Source organism: Diabrotica undecimpunctata, chromosome 8 (genome assembly GCF_040954645.1).
Source record: "Diabrotica undecimpunctata isolate CICGRU chromosome 8, icDiaUnde3, whole genome shotgun sequence".
Classification (NCBI taxonomy): Eukaryota; Metazoa; Arthropoda; class Insecta; order Coleoptera; family Chrysomelidae; genus Diabrotica; species Diabrotica undecimpunctata.
In genome coordinates, this window is record NC_092810.1 from 54,939,040 (window position 1) to 54,958,446 (window position 19,407).

The 19,407-nt window shown below is 36.3% G+C and overlaps 1 protein-coding gene across 6 annotated transcripts in view; it reads left to right on the top strand.

Moving 5' to 3' along the window:
* The window catches only part of nuf (rab11 family-interacting protein nuf), a 173,945-nt gene that overhangs the window by 39,627 nt on the left and 114,911 nt on the right, over positions 1–19,407 (top strand). For 4 of the 6 annotated variants that reach the window (XM_072540292.1, XM_072540293.1, XM_072540294.1 and 1 more), the window contains exon 2: positions 3,100–3,313. In XM_072540292.1, the coding sequence (XP_072396393.1) occupies positions 3,105–3,313 (209 nt within the window). In that variant the 5' untranslated portion in view covers positions 3,100–3,104. Of the gene's footprint in view, positions 1–3,099; positions 3,314–3,408; positions 3,438–19,407 lie in introns of those variants that run through there. The other 2 variants (XM_072540296.1, XM_072540298.1) reach the window with 1 other exon arrangement.

Here is a 19,407-nt window from a genome sequence, read left to right on the forward strand (position 1 = left end):
TGCTTCCCATAATTTGACTCTAGGTATTGAGTCATATGCTTTCTTTAGATCAACAAAGGCCAGATGGACCGGTCTACCTTTTGCCATTTTCTTCTCTCTCAGTTGTTCTAATGTGTACGTATGATCTAGGCATAGATTTTTGTATGATCTAGGCCTATTTCATTCTTTGGATCAAAATCCAACAGAAAATTTGTGGTCAAGGCTTAAAGTGTTGATATCACGCCGAAACCCAAGTAACAAAAGAGAACTGATAGAAGCCATTATTCAAATGTTAGGTTTGGAGTTATTACACCAGAAGATTTGGCTCGTCTAATCAACTTTATGCCTCGCAGAATTGAGTCTGTGATAAAAAACAAAGGTTTTCTTACAAATTATAATTTTAGTTTAAATTTTCTAATTTATACGCATTTAACGTTTATTGTGATGTTATGTCTCCAGCATTCTACTATATTGAATGGAAGCATGGACTCTCACTGAAACAATGTATAAAATAATTTAGGTTTTCGAGATGTGACCTTTCATCAATTATGGCAGAGGAGGATATTGTGGTTGGCTAGAGTGGCAAATGAAGCAGTTTTACAGCGTCCAAACAAAGAAATAGAAGTTTTGAAATCCATAAAAATGAGAAAATTGGAGGACTTTGCTCACGTGAGACATCCTAAATATCAATTATTATATGTAATTATTCAGGGAAAAATAGAAGAGAAACGTGGTCCTGGACGACGAGAGTAGTTCTTTTTTTTTCATGTTTTAAGAGGTAGTGGGAAACCTTTATAAGATGCCATGTTCTGTCACTGGTTATGTAGGATTCTCTTTCCGCCGCTGAGATGGCAATCGAGCTCGCCATATTTCCTTTCAACCACAATCCCCGCCGGTCGAGAGCCTACCCACCAAAACCCTTCATACTCTTAACCACAATGTGCTCAGCGACTTTGGTGGTAACATATCTTCAGCGCTGTACCCACTTCACGTCTCATCTGTTCTTCTTTACTCCGCTAACTCTGAGCGCTTACCGGAGTAGACCCGACAACTCCCACACAGGACGACTCAATGCCACACCTTTATCCTATACTTATCTAGGCTTAGTCGCCACCCAGTGGCTACACCTGAACAGCTTAGGCTGTTTTAGGTGTATCCAAGGCACTGTTCAATCCTCTTGGACTTAAACGTCTTTCTCACAAAAGCGTGGTTTCTAGCCCACGTACTTTTATCCGCACTCATCCTGTCAATCATATCTCTCACAGACTCAAAACGAACCCCATTTCTTCTCTGTAAGTCTTTCCTTTTCATGCAACAATCTTGCAACCCATACTGCCTGGGGGATAAATCTCCTAACCTCTCAATCGTCTCGTCAAATCTCTCACGCAATATTCTCTCTTAAATTTAATACCCTTCTCTCCTCCCCTTTAGGCAAGAGTACCCATGTCTTTCAAGTATCGGGAAAGGTCTGACCGGTGAGACCAGCGTGTATATGACACAGAAGCCACGCCTGCTTTAGTAGGATCAACGAAGAACATCCTGGCTTAAGAACCTTCGCTAGTGGTATGGTTCGTAAAAATCATTAGAATCGTTGCTAATGTTCTTGGAAAACAAGGCACTTAAAGAAGAAGAACCTGGAGAAGTCCAAGATATATATTTATAGAAATGATGCTACTGGTTGCTTCTTATACACCATGAAAATCTACGTTATTGCTTCTTATACGCCTGCTCATAAAAGGCCCCGTACACCTTTATTAAAATCTTTTCCTCCTACGTTAAATATACGTTGTTGATCTTCCGTGTTTAGCAGGCCACTTTTAAATATTTTATTTAGTGCAAAGAAACATATATGCCCAACTGACTTTATTTGGAACTGGAACATTGTTCGTACTCAGTACCGTCCAGTGTCATTTCTGCATGGCTTTTATACTTATCTTATTATTACTTTATTTGGTAAATCGAATTCCCTTAACGCCTCCATAAGCCTCCATTTCTTGAGTGTGCCATATGCCATTCTGAAGGCTATATATATAGTACAATTTAATATCAGATAATGTTAGGGACGCCCAAATTAAAACCATTTTAAACATTTAAACAACATTTTAAGCTATGTGTCACACACACATACACATTTAAGATGTTTGTCCCACTAAACGCTTGTCACTCGCTAGGCAAACCACCAAGGGGGTTTTAAAAAACTAAAAGTGAAATAAAGTGTAAAATACTATATTTTTAATTGTTTTTATTTGTATTTGATTAATACTAGCAAATAGTAATCATCATTGATCATTGCTATGATGGTCGCCAATATTCTGAATATACATGCTCCCTACGAAGAGGAATAGCAGCAGCAAAAACGGGATGTGGCACACCGGAAGTGATGCTTTTTAGTTGAATTTAATTTATTTTTTATTTAATTTTATTTCAATAAGAAACACGCATGGGACTGCGTTTACTACTCCCAGTACTGTGTGGTCGTGCGATCTTTCGTTACAGTAGTTTAATTGTATTTCAGTCGTTTTTATTTTATAATAGGTACCTCTATGCGATTTACCGCACCGTCCGTAGCCCGCGATAAGAAAGCTATGCTTCCCATAAGTTCGAGGTAATAGAAAATAATAAAAAAGAGTGCAAAGAGCTGATACTAAAGCACGGGAGGTGAAGACATTAAAATTAATTTTATCAGCAAATATGGATCATTTATGGACCAAGTAGACATAATTATTCTAAATATAAGAACAAAACACTGTTTTTTAATTTTCACAAAATACCGTCAATTTGAGATGTCTTGTTTCTTGTTATACAACAGCTTGTTCAAAAGAGAAATTTTAAACCGTCCGTCCATACCAAACGAAAATATAACCCACTCAAAATAACGTTTAAATTTGTTCTTAAAGAAAACTCTATATACTAATTACAAAACATGTAAATATTACCCTTAACCTCAATAAATATTAAACAATGATTCATTATTAAGACGTTCTCTGGTCTCGACAACAGATTCTCTTAAAAACGATTTTGTAATATTGTAATGACTTAGCACGTTAATTTTTTTGTCCATATTCGGAATACCTCCTTAACGAATCATCACACCTACATTAAAAATTTATTGTGTTTCAGAGAGTATGATGTCACCCACAACAAAAGAATCAACAGTGCTAGTGAATGGTACGTCTAGCGGGACACCCAGTTTCGTTTTGACACCGGAGCACGTATCGCAGAATTCCGAGCCCAACAAGAGTCAATGTTCCTCGTTATCGGACGTCGAAAATTTGGAATGGTCTGCTGAAACGCTGGAAGTTGATCCCGAATCTAATGGCAACGGAAATAATGTGTATGTGCTTTTTAGTTTTATTAGTGTTTTAGTTTATTATATAGTGTCTATCAAAGGATATGTTTTATGACATTTGGTACACCTAGTATCACTTGTTGGTCAACTGTAAGATGCCGTTACAAGGGTAATATAAAAAGTTGATTTTTTAATCATTATATATATCTACATACATTTGGCTGTTACAAAATTGGTTATAATAAAAAAATATATGTTGAATTAAATATGTTTGGGCGAATAATATTTCTTAAGTTCTTCAAGCAATTTTTTTTCTGTTAGTTTAATCTTCGTTTATATTTTATATTCTTCTTTGTACGATTTGTTTACATTACGAATTTCTTATCGATAAAACTGATTTAGGATTGGTTTCTTTCTGCCAAAGTATTAACATTTTTTTAAAACGACCAAATGTGGTTTGGTTTAAATTTGACATCTAAAAATCATACGAACAAGCTGAATTTTGCATAGAACGTCAATTTTGGAACAATATGCAAAAAATATTCCCACTTTTACCCTCCGGCTTTCCCCTAAAGCCACCCTCGTATCGATATACCGGAAAACCGAAAAAATCGATTTACCAATAATCGGTGCGACGTAGAAAATAATATTTCAAACAAAAAATGTAGCTGAGTTAATTTTGAATGCAACTGTTGAAGAAACAACACTTGAAGCGACCGGCAATTTTGAATGTCAGTTACGCGCGCGAAATAAAGTTTTAAATAAAATTTGTATCAACTTGACGGTAAAAATTCGATGTCTTTTGATCAAAGTGTCCTATGGACAAAAATCAAAATGCGCGATAAAGGTGAAGAGTGCGACGCCATGTTGTCATATCCACTGGTAACTCTAAGATCTTAAAATATATTACCAAATAATGTAAACCAAATTTTAACAGATAAATTTTAACGGGTTTTTACCCTAAAATTTTTTTGGAAGCTTTAAAAGATCAAAAAGAAATTATCATAGGAGGAGAAATAATTAACAATATACGGTACGCCGACGATACTGTGATTCTAGCTGAAAACATCGACGATCTGCAGGAGCTAATCAATAGAGTTGACATGGAATGCACAAATTGGGGACTGTCGATAAATATCGATACAACTAAATACATGGTGACCAGTAAAGTGGATATCGGCGCAACCCAACTGATATTAAACCAACAACCGCTGCAGAGAGTTCAGAGATTCAAATACCTTGGATGTTGGATTACTCAAAATCTAGATCCATCCTTCGAAATTCGATGTAGAATTGAACAGGCAAGAAACTCATTTCAAAAATTCAAGCCTCTATTATCCAATAACTCATTAAATTTGGAAATCCGTGAAAAGTTTACAAGATGTTACGTGTAGTCTGTACTTTTGTATGGATGTGAAACTTGGACTTTAAACGCCGATATCATGAATAAAATCGAGGCGTTTGAGATGTGGTTGTATCGAAGGATACTAAAAATTCCATGGACTAGCAGAACTAGAAACGAAGAAGTTCTTCGAAGAACGGGACATTACGAACTCTATTAAATATTATTAAGAGGCGTAAACTAGAATATCTTGGACATATAATCAGAGGACCAAGATATGAGTTCCTCCGGCCAATTCTCAACGGTAAAATCGAAGGAAAGAAATGGATAGGACGGAAGAAACTCTCTTGGTTGAGGAATTTGCGGCAGTGGACAGGTCTGACAGCGGACCAATTGCTACACGTAGCGCAAGACCTAGATCAGTATAAAAATATTATAAGCATGGTAGTCGCCGACGTTCCGTAGGGATATGGCACTCTAAGAAGAAGACCCTAATATTTAGTGGCTCAAAACATGTACACCTAGACACTGATGATGGAACATGGTTTCCGAAAACGTTTTGTCTACATAACATAGCCCGTTTGGGTTTTATTACCTTTATTTATATACCTTTTATAAAGGATTTTTACTTAAACTTTTTAGGAAGGATTTTAAAATAATGGAAATTTTAAATAATGGAAATGTTTAAGTAAAAAGGATTTTTACTTAAACATTTCCATTATTTAATTTTTTACATTTCAATTGGTTTTACTGTTGCTTATAGTTTTCGATTGACTTATTATTCCTTAACTAAAAATTTTAATTATTTATTTAATTAAACATACTAGCCCAGGGAAATAAGCTTTTTTTCGTGACACTCGTCCGGCCAGGAAACCGACAGTTGTTTTAAGTATGGACCTCTATAACAAGAACCTATATGTTTACTGCAGTGGATTTTTTGGACCTAATTAATTATTAACAAATTAATGTCAAAAAACGGTAAATTTTCGCTTTTTTCGTCTATCAGCAAAAAGTAAACCGTTTGAAACAAATTTGAGAAGAGAAGAAACTTATAAGTCATATAAAAACCTTCAAAATGGCATTTTCTAAACTCTCCAATCCTTATAAATGTTAATAATTTTTTTTTAAATAAACTTGCCTTTATATTTCATACAATGTTGGGTCTTGTATTGTTGAGTCTAAATATTGCATTCTTTTTCGAATTTTTCACGTTAAAACCTTATAAGTATGTTCTTTCAGATGACCGTAATTAGGGTTTTAAATTGTTATAAACAAAGCTGCTATCAATTTATTAAAAAAAGGCACTAACTTCGTCCCAAAGTGTCCTAGGTCAACTTTTTTCCTTATAAATTTGTAAAAAAATCAGGCCGCCGAAATACGAAAAAATCAGTTTTTTGCAGCCAATGGGTAAAAAGTTATTCTAATTGTTTATAAACAAAAAATTGACATGTTTTTTCTAAATTATTTTCCAATATTTAAAATTGTTTTTCCTCATTTTTTTAAAATAATAATAGAATAAATCTTCTTTTAGAATCTATCCGTATATTTAATATGCCTATTTAATTTTCTGACTTATATTGTTGCAAAAAAAAATTCATTTGGGGTAAACAAATTAAATAACTTTTAAACTCTTTGAACGATCAACCTGAAGTTTTGATATTGTTTTAAGCACCGCAAGACCCAATATTGTGTGTAATATAAAGGTTATAAGTTTATTTTGAAAAAAGGTATTAGCATTTATAAAAAAATGAAATTTTTGACTTATTTTGCAACTTTCGAAGCAACAAATAAGGATAGGAACGTTTAGAAAACGCCATTTTGAAGGTTTTTATATGACTTATAAGTTTTTTCTCTTCTCTTCAAACTTATAATATGAAATTTCGATTTTGGCGAAATATGCCAAAAAACGCAGAATTTAAACTTTCACATTAACAATCGCCCGCCACAGAAAATGCCTCTACGAAGAAGGTATTAGGTGAAATTTGGAGCTAAAGTTGTGTAGTTTCGAAAAACGTACTCGTGTAATCGAAAAGAAGCAGATTTAAACGTTTTAGATAGTTTGAATGTGAAAGTTTAAATTCAATAATGACCGGTTAATGGAAAAGTGATAAATTTTATTGATCTCATACCTCATGAAAAATGTTAAAAACTGGCAAAACTCACACAAAGTTTATTTATTGAACAAATTTATAGAAATGAGTCTATTTGCGGCAAAATACAAAAATTGTTTACAAAAGCTGCACTTTTTACCTTTAAAACACATTTCGATTTTTGTTGATATTCACTTCTATCACAGGATATCGAATTTTTACCATCGAGTTGATACAAATATTTAAAATGGATTTTGCGCGCGTAACTGTCATTCAAAATCGCCGATCGCTTCAACCGCTGTTTCTGAGAGGACGGTTCATTCTAAACAAAAAGTGCTAGTTAACATTTTTGTTCAAAATGATCTCGCCTACATTTTTTATTTAAAACATTTTTTCTGCAGCGTGAAGATTGTTGGTAAATCGATTTTTTCCGTTTTCTCTCACCAACGACGGCGGCTTATAGGGGAAAGTCAGGGGTAAAGTGGTAAACTTTTTTACAAATTTTTTGGGGTCCCTAAATTGACATCGGTTCGTATGATTTATAGAGGTTCAGTGGCATTTACGTCTCTGTTGGCACTTGTATGATTAGTACGAAAAATATATGCGGTGCTTATGTCAGGTTCTCGGTTTGTTAAACCATGAATATATTATGCTGTCATGTCCATTTCTCACAAGTATTTTCTCCTGAGCCGTTAGTTGAAATATCTGTCATAGTGCGTTCTGCGTTGCTTCTCAGTATGTGGAAACTATACCGTGTGAGTGTTATTTTAATTTTTTAACATGTTTTTTTTATATTATATATAAAATGTTTAGGTTCTTTTCGCTCCTTTTGTTGTCCATTTTTTTTGCAACATTTTTCTGTTCTCTTCTGTTTCATGTTATCTTTACTTCATTTCATATTAACTTCTTTTCTTTTAGTTCCTTCCTATTTTTGTTTTCCATAGGTGTGTTGGTTTATGTTTTCTTAAGTTATGTTTTCTTATTTTTCATGAATGCTTATAATGCAGGATTCCTATGTCTAGTAATAGTTGATGTTGGTTTTCATAATGTAGTACATTGTAATTTTTGTTGCCATTGTCATTTACATTTCCGAATCGTAATTTCTCTTTTTTCTTCATGAGTTGACCTCCATTCGTCCAGAATATTTGGCTTATAAAGGGTACACATTGGGTTATAAAGACTTGTAATCTCAGAAACAGTTTCTTGGGATATTTCCATGTTTCCACTCCTTACAGTAAATTTTTGGTTTGGAAAAACGAAAAAGTTTTAGAAAACCAGATCTTTCACAGTGAGTTAAAACAATTTTGTGAAAGGCCTATTCTCTTTTACCGTTCTTCTCGGTTCGGCACAGTCGATTAACCGCGCATTAGCTCAGTACGTTTACGGCAGTAGAATATTGCGGAATCAATGACGTCCTTAAAAATGGATTCTTTACCAGATTCTGAAGAAGATGTCATGCTGGCTTGGTATGTAATAAAATAGAAAAAAGAAAACCAAGGTTCTGAGTTCATGAAATAAATGTAAAAAGGGAAACATATGGAGAATTTTACCATTTGTTTTCAGATTTACGCACAGTTTCAATTAACAATTTAGATATTAGGCACACCACTAAAAAAAACTAAAACTCAATTCCACACTCAAATTCTCGATGCAGACTGTCAGCTATCGGTAATTTTTGCCTCTTTCAGTATGAATGTAACTTGATTTGCACTTCGAATGTGCCGCTGGTAAATAGTCAAACTCCGTGTGAAAAAAGACTATTTGAATTAACACAATATATGAATATATGACCGCTAATAAGTATTGTTCCGCTCGCTATCCGCCGGCCTCGAATTCTCCTATCTTGTGTTGTCGCCTGGAGATTCTTTGAGTGACTTCACTTATCTTCACATTCACATATGGCATAATATAGCTGCATACGCTGCTACGTTGCTGCATCGGAAAAAATTATGAAATCGACTTAGAACATATGATGGCGTAAACACAGTATATCGTGCCATTACCGGCCTAAGCCAACCGATCATATCTTAGCCGAATCGAAGCAGTGCGCGGATGCCTATTTCAATGCTTGTAGAGCAATACCATCAGCACAGTCGTGTGCTTTACACGCCCTGTTTGGCCTGAATCATACATATCTGGTTGGTGCTAGATTCAAAGTTCAGATTCAGATTTACAAAGCAAACAGACAATGAATAAACCGACATGGGGAATCTCAAATTGCATTCCACATCATATCGATTCATCTAAGTAAGAACCTTTCATGACTTGGCTCCAATACTCAAAATACGAGAAAATAAAGATATATAAAAGACAGTTAAGATTTGATTTTACGTATAGTGCTTCTGTATAATTCTCTTATATGTATTTCGTCCTTTCGGGACTTATCAGAGCGCCTCAGTAGGAAGCCCCAAACGTGAAATTAATTATTTTCAGTCAAAGAAAGGAATAATGAAATAACTTACTTAAGACGTATACGTATTCTCACCTAAATATATGCCTTCTATTATTTACAAATAGGAAGTTATTTCATTATTACTTCCTGTTACTTCTGAAGCGCTCTGATGAGTCCTGAAAGGACGAAATACTTATAAGCGAATTGTAGAAAGAAGCACTTATACGTGAAATCAAATCATAACGGTAGTTTCTATGTGATTTTATTAATTTATGTTATATTTATATTAAACATTATGTTTATATTTTCGATCTATGTCATCCGCTTTGTCGTTTTTTAGATAGTTTATTCCATATAATTTCAGCTTTCGTAATGTACGAAAAAAAAATCTTTAAACACTGTATAAATCTATCTACAAATCTTCTTTGCGTATATGTATTTCTCTCTCATTTCCTTTTATTTTCCACCTTTGTTTATTCCAGCATCCCTCAAGCCTTTTTGTTATTGTCTACAGTATCTTTGTACTCTATGCTCTAGCTCCATCTTCTGCTAGCTGTATTCATTTCTTTATTTGTATCTATGTACTCTTTTGTGTTTGTTTTCTTTCTATTTGAATCATTGTTTCTTAATATGTGTTCTTTAACTCTTGAGTAATCGGGTACAGGCAAATTAAATGAATAGTCGGGTGGGGTCTGTAAGGCCCAGTTTTAATTTTACAAAATAAATTAAAAAAGATTAAAATAAAACTATTTGATATAATGTACAATCTTTTTTTATTTCATTTTTATTACATCTTAACCATTTTAAACCCAATGATAAAATAAACAGCATCTTTAAGAAAATGCAAGAAAAAGTTAACAAAATCCTAATCCTAATTTCAATCTTCATTGCAGTCTTTGCAAATCGGTTTAACATGCTCTAAGCATAGCCATTTTTGGCATTTGACGCAAAAATATCGTGTTTTACGATTTGGACAATAGGCGCAACGACCTGGTGTATTTGGACGCGGATCTGGATCTGCATGTACTCCGCGTAATTTGTGGGCAATATTTCTGATATCCTTTTGTAAATGAGGGTCTCTTGCTCTGGTTAGCATTTTCTCTCTTGTCAAGGCTAAGCCAATTGATTTCAGAAACAATGTTCGTTCCGAAATTGGGTCGTTTTCATTTGCATTACATTTATATATGACGTGAGAGTTTATGCCTGCAATGTTGAGTAAATTATAAAAAATGACCATTGGCCATCTTCGGGTGTTTCTGCCTACGTTATAAGCCGCACATTTCTGATCGACTGAGTCAACGCCCGATTTTGTAATGTTATAAAAAGTGATAATATTGGGCTTACAGGCATCTTCAGAATCTTCATCAATCGAGTCATCATAGTGAAAATATGATAACAGCGTCACGACTTTTTTTTTTGGGGATATACGACACCAAAGTAAAGAATTTGGAAAATTTAAACATAGACGAGTACTGTGGTCTGCTGGAATCAAGAAGTTCCTCTAGAATCTCCCTTTTATTTTTTCGAATTGTTCCAAAAATTGTAATTTTGAGCTGATCCAGCATGCGTTTTACAATTTCGTAACTTGTAAACCAATTATCCGTAGTTACATTTCTAGACGATCCAAACACAGGCTCACATATTCTTTCCACTAAATTGCTGGTTTTAGTACTAACGCGATATGGCCCTGGAAGCTGAGCTTCAACGTATACTTCCATATTTACCGTGTAAAAACATTTGGCGTCCACTAAGGAAAATACTTTTATGCCATGTTTAGCTGGCCTATTCGAGATGTACATGCGGAATCCACAACGTTGACGGCAGTAGCGCACCTAGAATTTGCCTCTGGGGGGGTTTTGGTTGTTCACCGAATTTTTTTTATGATTCTACCTCCATTTTGAGTCCTTAAAATATATGAATAACAGTGTCGGAATGGGGCCCTGGGGGGGTGGGTTTAACCCCCAAACCCCCTCTTGGTGCCCCACTGGCTTGACGGAATGCAAAAAGCATCTCGTCTAATGTCAAGTAAGATCCAGGAACGTAATAAGTTTGCATGTCTGATTAAATTAGTCAAAAACGTTTCTTATTGGTGCAAGTTTGTCTATGGTTCTTGTTTCCTCTCTAGTACTTACGTCATCAAAACGCAAGCAACATAGCAAGAATAGGCGGCTTGCTTTGAAAACCCGAGGTAGGTATAATAGACCAATTAACACCTTTATTTCCACAGTATCTGTAGGTCTCTCTTCATTCGGATCTGCCTAATTGTTTCTTAGATTAGAAATAAATATGTTTGCGTTCTGTACAATGGTTTCGAGAATATTATCATCAATAAACCATTTCCAACACTCTAACGGATTAACTGCTTGACGAGTATTTCCTTTTGAACCTGGTAAGTATAAAATTAAATTAGAACTTCTTGTCCGAACTTTTTTTGGAGGCGCATGTTGAGCCGCCGGTTTTCCGTATTTGTTTCAAAATATTTTGAAGTTGCAGGTTCACCCCCAAATCCTTTCTCCCATTCTGTTTCCAATTCTTCTTCTGTGTATGTGTTGTGGTTACTTTCTTCACACTTGTCTGATTCTGGCTCGCTTCCCAAATCAAAATTTTCTTCTTCTACTTCATCATTAAGCTGTTGTAATCTTTGAATTTCTTTCAGATAAGGATCCATCACTGAAATTTGAAATACAAGAGAAAAAAAATTAAAGGCTGGAACATTACTATATTTATATATCTTCTTCTTCTTCTTCTTCTATATATAATCATAGAAATTAAAATACTTATTCTATGTAGTTTATACTTCACAAAAAAATATGAAAATAAATTTACTTGCCGAACTCACAAAAGTTACTCTAATAGTCGGGTAGAGTCTGATAGACCAAAAGTGCAAATCACTAGCGCACTATTATACACTAATGCAAACCCCGTTGTTTACTGTTGTTCGACATGTGAACGGAAAGGTACTGACGAACGCAGCGCACTCCGACATAAAATAAGCAGTGAGGCATTAGAAATAATTTGTCGTTGGTCTCACAGGCTCCACCCGACTACTCAAGGGTTAATTTTGTGACTAAATATTATCTCCAAGTAAAACCACAAATTGTAAAATACAATATTTATTTACTAAAATCTAGAACGCGTTTCGATATCACTGTCATCATCAGCTTTATAAGACACGAGAAGCTAAATCTGAAATGCGCAATATTATTGCTACTTATTTCTTTATAATAAACCAGTCAGTAAATTGGTGCTTGGGTATATAATCTCCTTATTTTGATATTTAATCTATGGTTCCCATCTTTCACTTCTATGCCCCAGTTTCCTACTACGACATATTTTGTATCAGTTCATAAATCTAAAATAATTAGTTATAAATTTAGATATAGTATTTTTCAAGTTGCGGTAATTTATTTATAAAATGAATATTCATTGTATGCGCCGAGTACATCAAACCTTTATATTTACTTATTATATTAATCAGTAATGTATTTAAAAACAAAAGATTTATTATAATGCATCAATGCTTCCTGCAAAAACCATACTTTAAATCCAACGAGATAAAATTTAACCTTGGAAACATGCTAACAAGTATTTTAATGTCTAAACCACTAGTCCATCACATTGAAAATATCATTATTTATTTAACCGATGAGGAAGTAGTATCTGTTTGTGGGAATTGTTACTATAATATGTGCATTTATATTGTTTTCCCTTTGGTGTAATTGAGAATTTCAGTTTAAAGCATAAACTACGTGTTAACAATACCGAACAGGAATAAACACACCAAAATGTTATTTTTTCTTAAACAAAACATTGAAAAACACTTTTTGTATTTATAAAATTAACATTTACAAGCATTTTATTGAAATTTTTAGAAACAAATGTTACAATGGGATTGCAGTTTTGTTAAACTACATGTGACTTAAGTACGGTATCACATTGACAATAAAATATTTATTTAAATAACTAACCACTGGAATACAAGAACGTTTTCGACATCGTAGTCCGTTTTAAACATTTTTTTCTCTTGTCACGTGTTTGTTATATAATATGTTCATAATAACTACACAATATTTTATATAACAGATTCTCACTAGTAAATATAGAATCCGTTTATGATGTGGTCTAAGACGATCTATAAGTATGTAAGACATACTTAGAGATACTATTTATTTATCTCTCCCTCTCTCTTTCTCTCTCTCTCTGCCTCCCTGTATGTTCACATTGTGGGTCTTCACTGCCTATAAGTACGACTTGCCTCCACCCACTTCGGTCAACCATATCGTGTCGTCATTTGTGTATTCCCATTGCATGCAAATCTTTTAGAATGTTATCCCTCCATCCGAGTCTAGGTCTGCTTATCGGATTTTCTCCCATATCTGTTTAATGAACTGTTCTTAATTGACTATATCCACATGCCCTGCCCACCTCAATCTCTGGGCTTTTATCTTGCTGGTGGAGTTTGTTTGGTTATATAAGGCTTTCTTCATTTATTCTAATTCGGTTGGGCCCGGATATTCTATCAACTATGGGGCCATATAAATGTTACTAGTATTTTACATTCAAAATTGTTATGGTCCAGGTTTCGTATTTTACGACTCGTCTAATCACTGTTCTTTATATTTGGATCCGATAATCTTGACAGTATGTCTTGTAATGCGTAGAAGTCTCCGTTACCTTTCTGTATTCGTGCCCGTATTTCGCTGTCCATGTCGTAGTAGTGAGTTATAGTGGCCTACATACTGTGGTTGTTTGACACTTTCGAAATTGTATGTGTCCACTTATAATTTGCCCTATTCTATCTCTACCTGTTATGCGGTTGATGTAAATATATTTGGTTTTTTCTGCATTGATGTCACAAAGACGCTACACTGGAGACGCGCTCTGGCCGAAACCCATAACAGGGAAGGAGAAGAGTCGTACTACTCAACGCTCTGTGGAAAATCTGGGTGGACACATTCACGTACACTCATATACACATACAAAACTTACATCAGGAACATGATTGCATACAGGGCTAACATATATGCCCTGTTCAATCACGACCTAACACAACAATTGCTAGGACTGGAGAGGAAAACACCAAAAGAAAACTACCCTTCCTTCCCACCAAACTGCTGGCGTTAGCTAGCAACGAATTCCCTGATGAATACATGGACATCCTGGTGGCAACTCTACTTTACTATCGCAACTAGGGGTTAATCGGTTTTCTGTGGTTTCCCGATCCCATTGCACAATTATAGCTGTCCTTTGGGAGGATACAGCCACAGCTGCTCTCAACGCGACATCAATTCATATCTTTCATAACCATTAACAAAAAATATTTCTGAAAAGAATCGTTTTAGCACCAACCCTTTCACCTCTGACTACCATGGAAAGAAACCAACAAAGTAGCTAGGTCCTTTTTTGTTTGCTCTTCTGTTTATGACACTTCTATTTTTATAAACATTTCTTGTGTTTTGGAGGTGTCTCTTGCTACCTTGCCGATGTCGTCAGCATACGTCAAAATCATTTGGGGTCCCTGGTCAGAAAACTTTATCTTTATTTATTAAAGAATTTAGGTCTGACCTAATAGCCGAGATTTTGTTGTGATTTTAAGAAATTTTCGAACTGACTACATACATTTTTGTGTTATAAAATGTAAATATTACTAAGGTCTATAGAAATAATTTTAAAATTCCTGGATTGGGCTGTATACTATAATTCACAAAAGTTTTATTTCATCCTCTATAGAAGTTATATAATTAAAAAGACCTTTCGGGTACATCACAGCACGTTTTCGGACGTACTAGTCCATCATCAGTCCATTTACCAGATGTACATGTGAGTCAAGCCACTTAAAATGGTACAAAATTTGCTTTTTATTACATCTTTGTTAAAAAGTTGGTGTGATGTAAAAGTTTTTACCAGATACCCTGCATGGCAACGTAAGACTCCCAATGGGGTTGCTGACCTGAGACAATGTCTCTGTATGGGCTCTAAATGTAACATTTTCGAGAAAGTTGCTATGTAAACAAATTCAAGTAATTGTAACATTTATTGTAGCTATGTGTTGTAGCTATATGTGTAGTCACATTTATTGTAGCTATGAACAAATTCTTTATTAAGTGATAGATTCGAGAGTTACTTGATGGAAGCTCATTTTATCTGACAACTGAAAACTTTTGTTTTTAAAATTTCCACAAAATTTATTATAATTTATTATCGTTACAACTGTTTTTACCGTATGTTTTGATTATATGAGTAATACCAATCACACGGCTTCTTCCTCTTATGATGTTACATAACAGGACTATTACATATGTTTTTCAACTTTCACGCCTTCAGCCAACTGAAGATATGTAATAACTAAGAAGAATACTCGATATTGAATCAATGTATATTATGCAAATGAAATCGTAGGCTTCCACGGCCAGAGTCAGAATTATAGTTTATTCGTCTTCCGGGTTTGGACCGTGTCATTTGTGAGTGACCCAAAAGTGGGTTCATCTCGACGTTTCGCTACAATTGTATGTAGCTTCTTCAGGAGAACAAAAAAGAAAAAGAAAAACAAGAGACAGGAAGATGGGTAGTTAGCAACGGTAACTCAGCGAATACTAACTACCAAGATGGGCATTTGGTCACAGTAACTCAACTACTCAACGCAGCCAGAGGTGAAAACCAAATGCCAGGACAGGGATTCACGTCCAACAGCTCAGAACACTAACGCGTCGAGAGGCAGGGAGTGAATCCGACGATTACTCCGCTACCGCTCTATTTATAGTCGCGGTGACCTGTCGTGTCGGGACGTATCGGCACACTCCATGGCGCGAACGTCAAGAAGCGCGCGCTGGCCAATCATGTGGCTGCATCGTGGTAGCGGGACCGGACGGCGGCTCTAGACTGAGATTCCAGATGGGAGACAAGTAGTATCCTTCCTCTCGATTGATATTATGTGGATTTTTTCGGATCTCTAGAGATTCGCGGATTTTCCTGGAATAAAAGAAGGGGCTCTTAGAAATAATATGGGTTTTTTCGAATAATATGGAATGACCGGTTTCTTGGCAGTGTTCTGCAACTGCAGAATGGGAGAAAAGACCTGATCGAATGCATCTTTGATGCTCTTGAATACGAGTTTTGACGGAACGACCAGTTTCGCCAATATACACTTGTCCACAGGAACAAGGAATAGAATAGACACCACAGGAAGATAGGGGCGGTAATGGGTCCTTAGGAGAGGGTAGATATTGTGAGATTTTCTTGGGTGGTCGAAAAGTAGTCCTGATACCTTCTTTGCGAAGAAGGTATTCAAGAGCATCAAGTATTCAAGAGCATCAAAGATGCATTCGATCAGGTCTTTTCTCCCATTCTGCAGTTGCAGAACACTGCCAAGAAACCGGTCATTCCATATTATTCGAAAAAACCCATATTATTTCTAAGAGCCCCTTCTTTTATTCCAGGAAAATCCGCGAATCTCTAGAGATCCGAAAAAATCCACATAATATCAATCGAGAGGAAGGATACTACTTGTCTCCCATCTGGAATCTCAGTCTAGAGCCGCCGTCCGGTCCCGCTACCACGATGCAGCCACATGATTGGCCAGCGCGCGCTTCTTGACGTTCGCGCCATGGAGTGTGCCGATACGTCCCGACACGACAGGTCACCGCGACTATAAATAGAGCGGTAGCGGAGTAATCGTCGGATTCACTCCCTGCCTCTCGACGCGTTAGTGTTCTGAGCTGTTGGACGTGAATCCCTGTCCTGGCATTTGGTTTTCACCTCTGGCTGCGTTGAGTAGTTGAGTTACTGTGACCAAATGCCCATCTTGGTAGTTAGTATTCGCCTCTGGTTGCGTTGAGTAACTGAGTTACCGTTGCTAACTACCCATCTTCCTGTCTCTTGTTTTTCTTTTTCTTCTTTTTTGTTCTCCTGAAGAAGCTACATACAATTGTAGCGAAACGTCGAGATGAACCCACTTTTGGGTCACTCACAAATGACACGGTCCAAACCCGGAAGACGAATAAACTATAATTCTGACTCTGGCCGTGGAAGCCTACGATTTCATTTGACCAACCTCTACGGGGAGGTTATATTCCGCAAAACCTCAGAGTTCTCCAATCTTCGCTCTAAAGTTTCATCTCTACTTTCTTCGCTCACCTTCCTCTCTAGATGTCGTGATAATAACTTGGTTCCCAATTTTCTTGTTCTAAAACATCACATTTCCTCTTCATCTTCTTCCCGAATTCTACATCGAGCCAGCCTATCTCTACTTCGTGAACGGATTCAACATATTCGAAAAACCCTTAATTTTCAATCCCAAAAACTTTTTAAGCTGCATCTTGAACTCTCCAGTATTCTTAGTGTCGACGATTGGTCACTTTTAGACCGCATTTCCTATCATCAAGCCGATAAAATCCTTCTTCTAAGCAACGAAACTCACAAAAAGAAATTCCAATCCCTTGTATCTAAGAAAAAATCACATTCCATCACTTCTACTTCTCATTCACCTCTTACTAACACCGTCGTTAATCTTTCTTCTCACCAATTAACAAGTGCAGAAAGCAGTCTTCTATCTAAAGGTCTTAATTTTGCTATCACTCCTTCCAGAATTCCTACCGAAGAAATAGTTTCAAATGTGGAAGCGGCACTTCGCACAATTCCCAAAATTCCAGCCGACCGTATCCGCTTTGACGTCGCTAAATGTCTTGATAAAGCCAAAATCCCTACTTCCAATATATCTCGTGAGGAATTCATAGCTCTCAAAAATCTCCGTTCTCTTTCTGAGATAATAATCCTTCCTGCAGACAAAGGTAATGCCACAGTCATCCTGGATACTCCTTCCTACATAGAGAAAGTAAACGACTTACTTAGGGATACATCCTGTTATAATACAATTTCTCGAGACCCCACTCCTAGAGTCGAACGCGAAATTTCCCATGCCATCAAACAATCCGATCTTTCCGATGATGTTAAGAAGTCCATAGTTCCGAAAAACTCCATCTGCCCCAGAATTTACGGTCTTCCCAAAATCCATAAAGACAACGTACCTCTTCGTCCCATTGTGACTACGATTAACTCTCCTACCTACAAACTCGCAAAGTACTTGTCGAATCAGTTTAAGACCTATACTGGTCGTACCTCTTCTTATGTCCGAAATTCCACACATTTCATCACCTTAATCTCCTCCCTCACGGTCGATCCCCAAGACATTCTCGTCAGTTTCGATGTATCATCCCTATTTACCAATATCCCCATACATGACTCTCTAGTTGTTCTGCGAGATCACTTGACCAATGATAACAAGTCTTTGGTTTTGGCAGATCTTGCGGAAAAATGCCTCCTTTCAACATATTTTTCTTTTAGAGGCAATTTCTACAAACAAATATCTGGAACACCAATGGGTTCTCCCCTTTCCCCTGTCATTGCTGACATGTTCATGGAAGCCTTTGAGTCTTTAGCCCTAGAATCTTACCCCTTAAAACCAAAAGTCTGGTTCCGCTACGTTGATGATACATTTATCATCTGGCCCCATGGTCAACATACCCTTTCTCCCTTCCTAGATCATCTTAACTCACAACACCCGAGTATAAAATTCACAATGGAAGTAGAAAATAATCGGTCCCTTCCCTTTCTCGATGTGTTAGTCACCTCCAAACCCCAATGGCCGATTGGGTCACTCTGTTTATAGAAAAAAGACTCACACGAATCGTTACCTACATGCTTCATCACACCACCATCCTGCCCAAAAGAATTCTGTGATCAACTCTCTCATCCATCGGGCCATTTCGATTTCTGAACCTGACAACCTTAGAGAAGAACTTGGCCATCTGCAAAAAACCCTTGTCGCCAACGGTTACTCCAAGTCCACAATTCAAAATATTACACACCGACATCTACATCCCCCTTTACACCCTAGGACGACAAATTCAGAATCTTCGGGTAATACTCCTGTGGCTTTTCTTCCGTATATTCGAAGTGTCACTGATAGGATTGGCAAAATTCTTCGCAAAGAAGGTATCAGGACTACTTTTCGACCACCCAAGAAAATCTCACAATATCTACCCTCTCCTAAGGACCCATTACCGCCCCTATCTTCCTGTGGTGTCTATTCTATTCCTTGTTCCTGTGGACAAGTGTATATTGGCGAAACTGGTCGTTCCGTCAAAACTCGTATTCAAGAGCATCAAAGATGCATTCGATCAGGTCTTTTCTCCCATTCTGCAGTTGCAGAACACTGCCAAGAAACCGGTCATTCCATATTATTCGAAAAAACCCATATTATTTCTAAGAGCCCCTTCTTTTATTCCAGGAAAATCCGCGAATCTCTAGAGATTCGAAA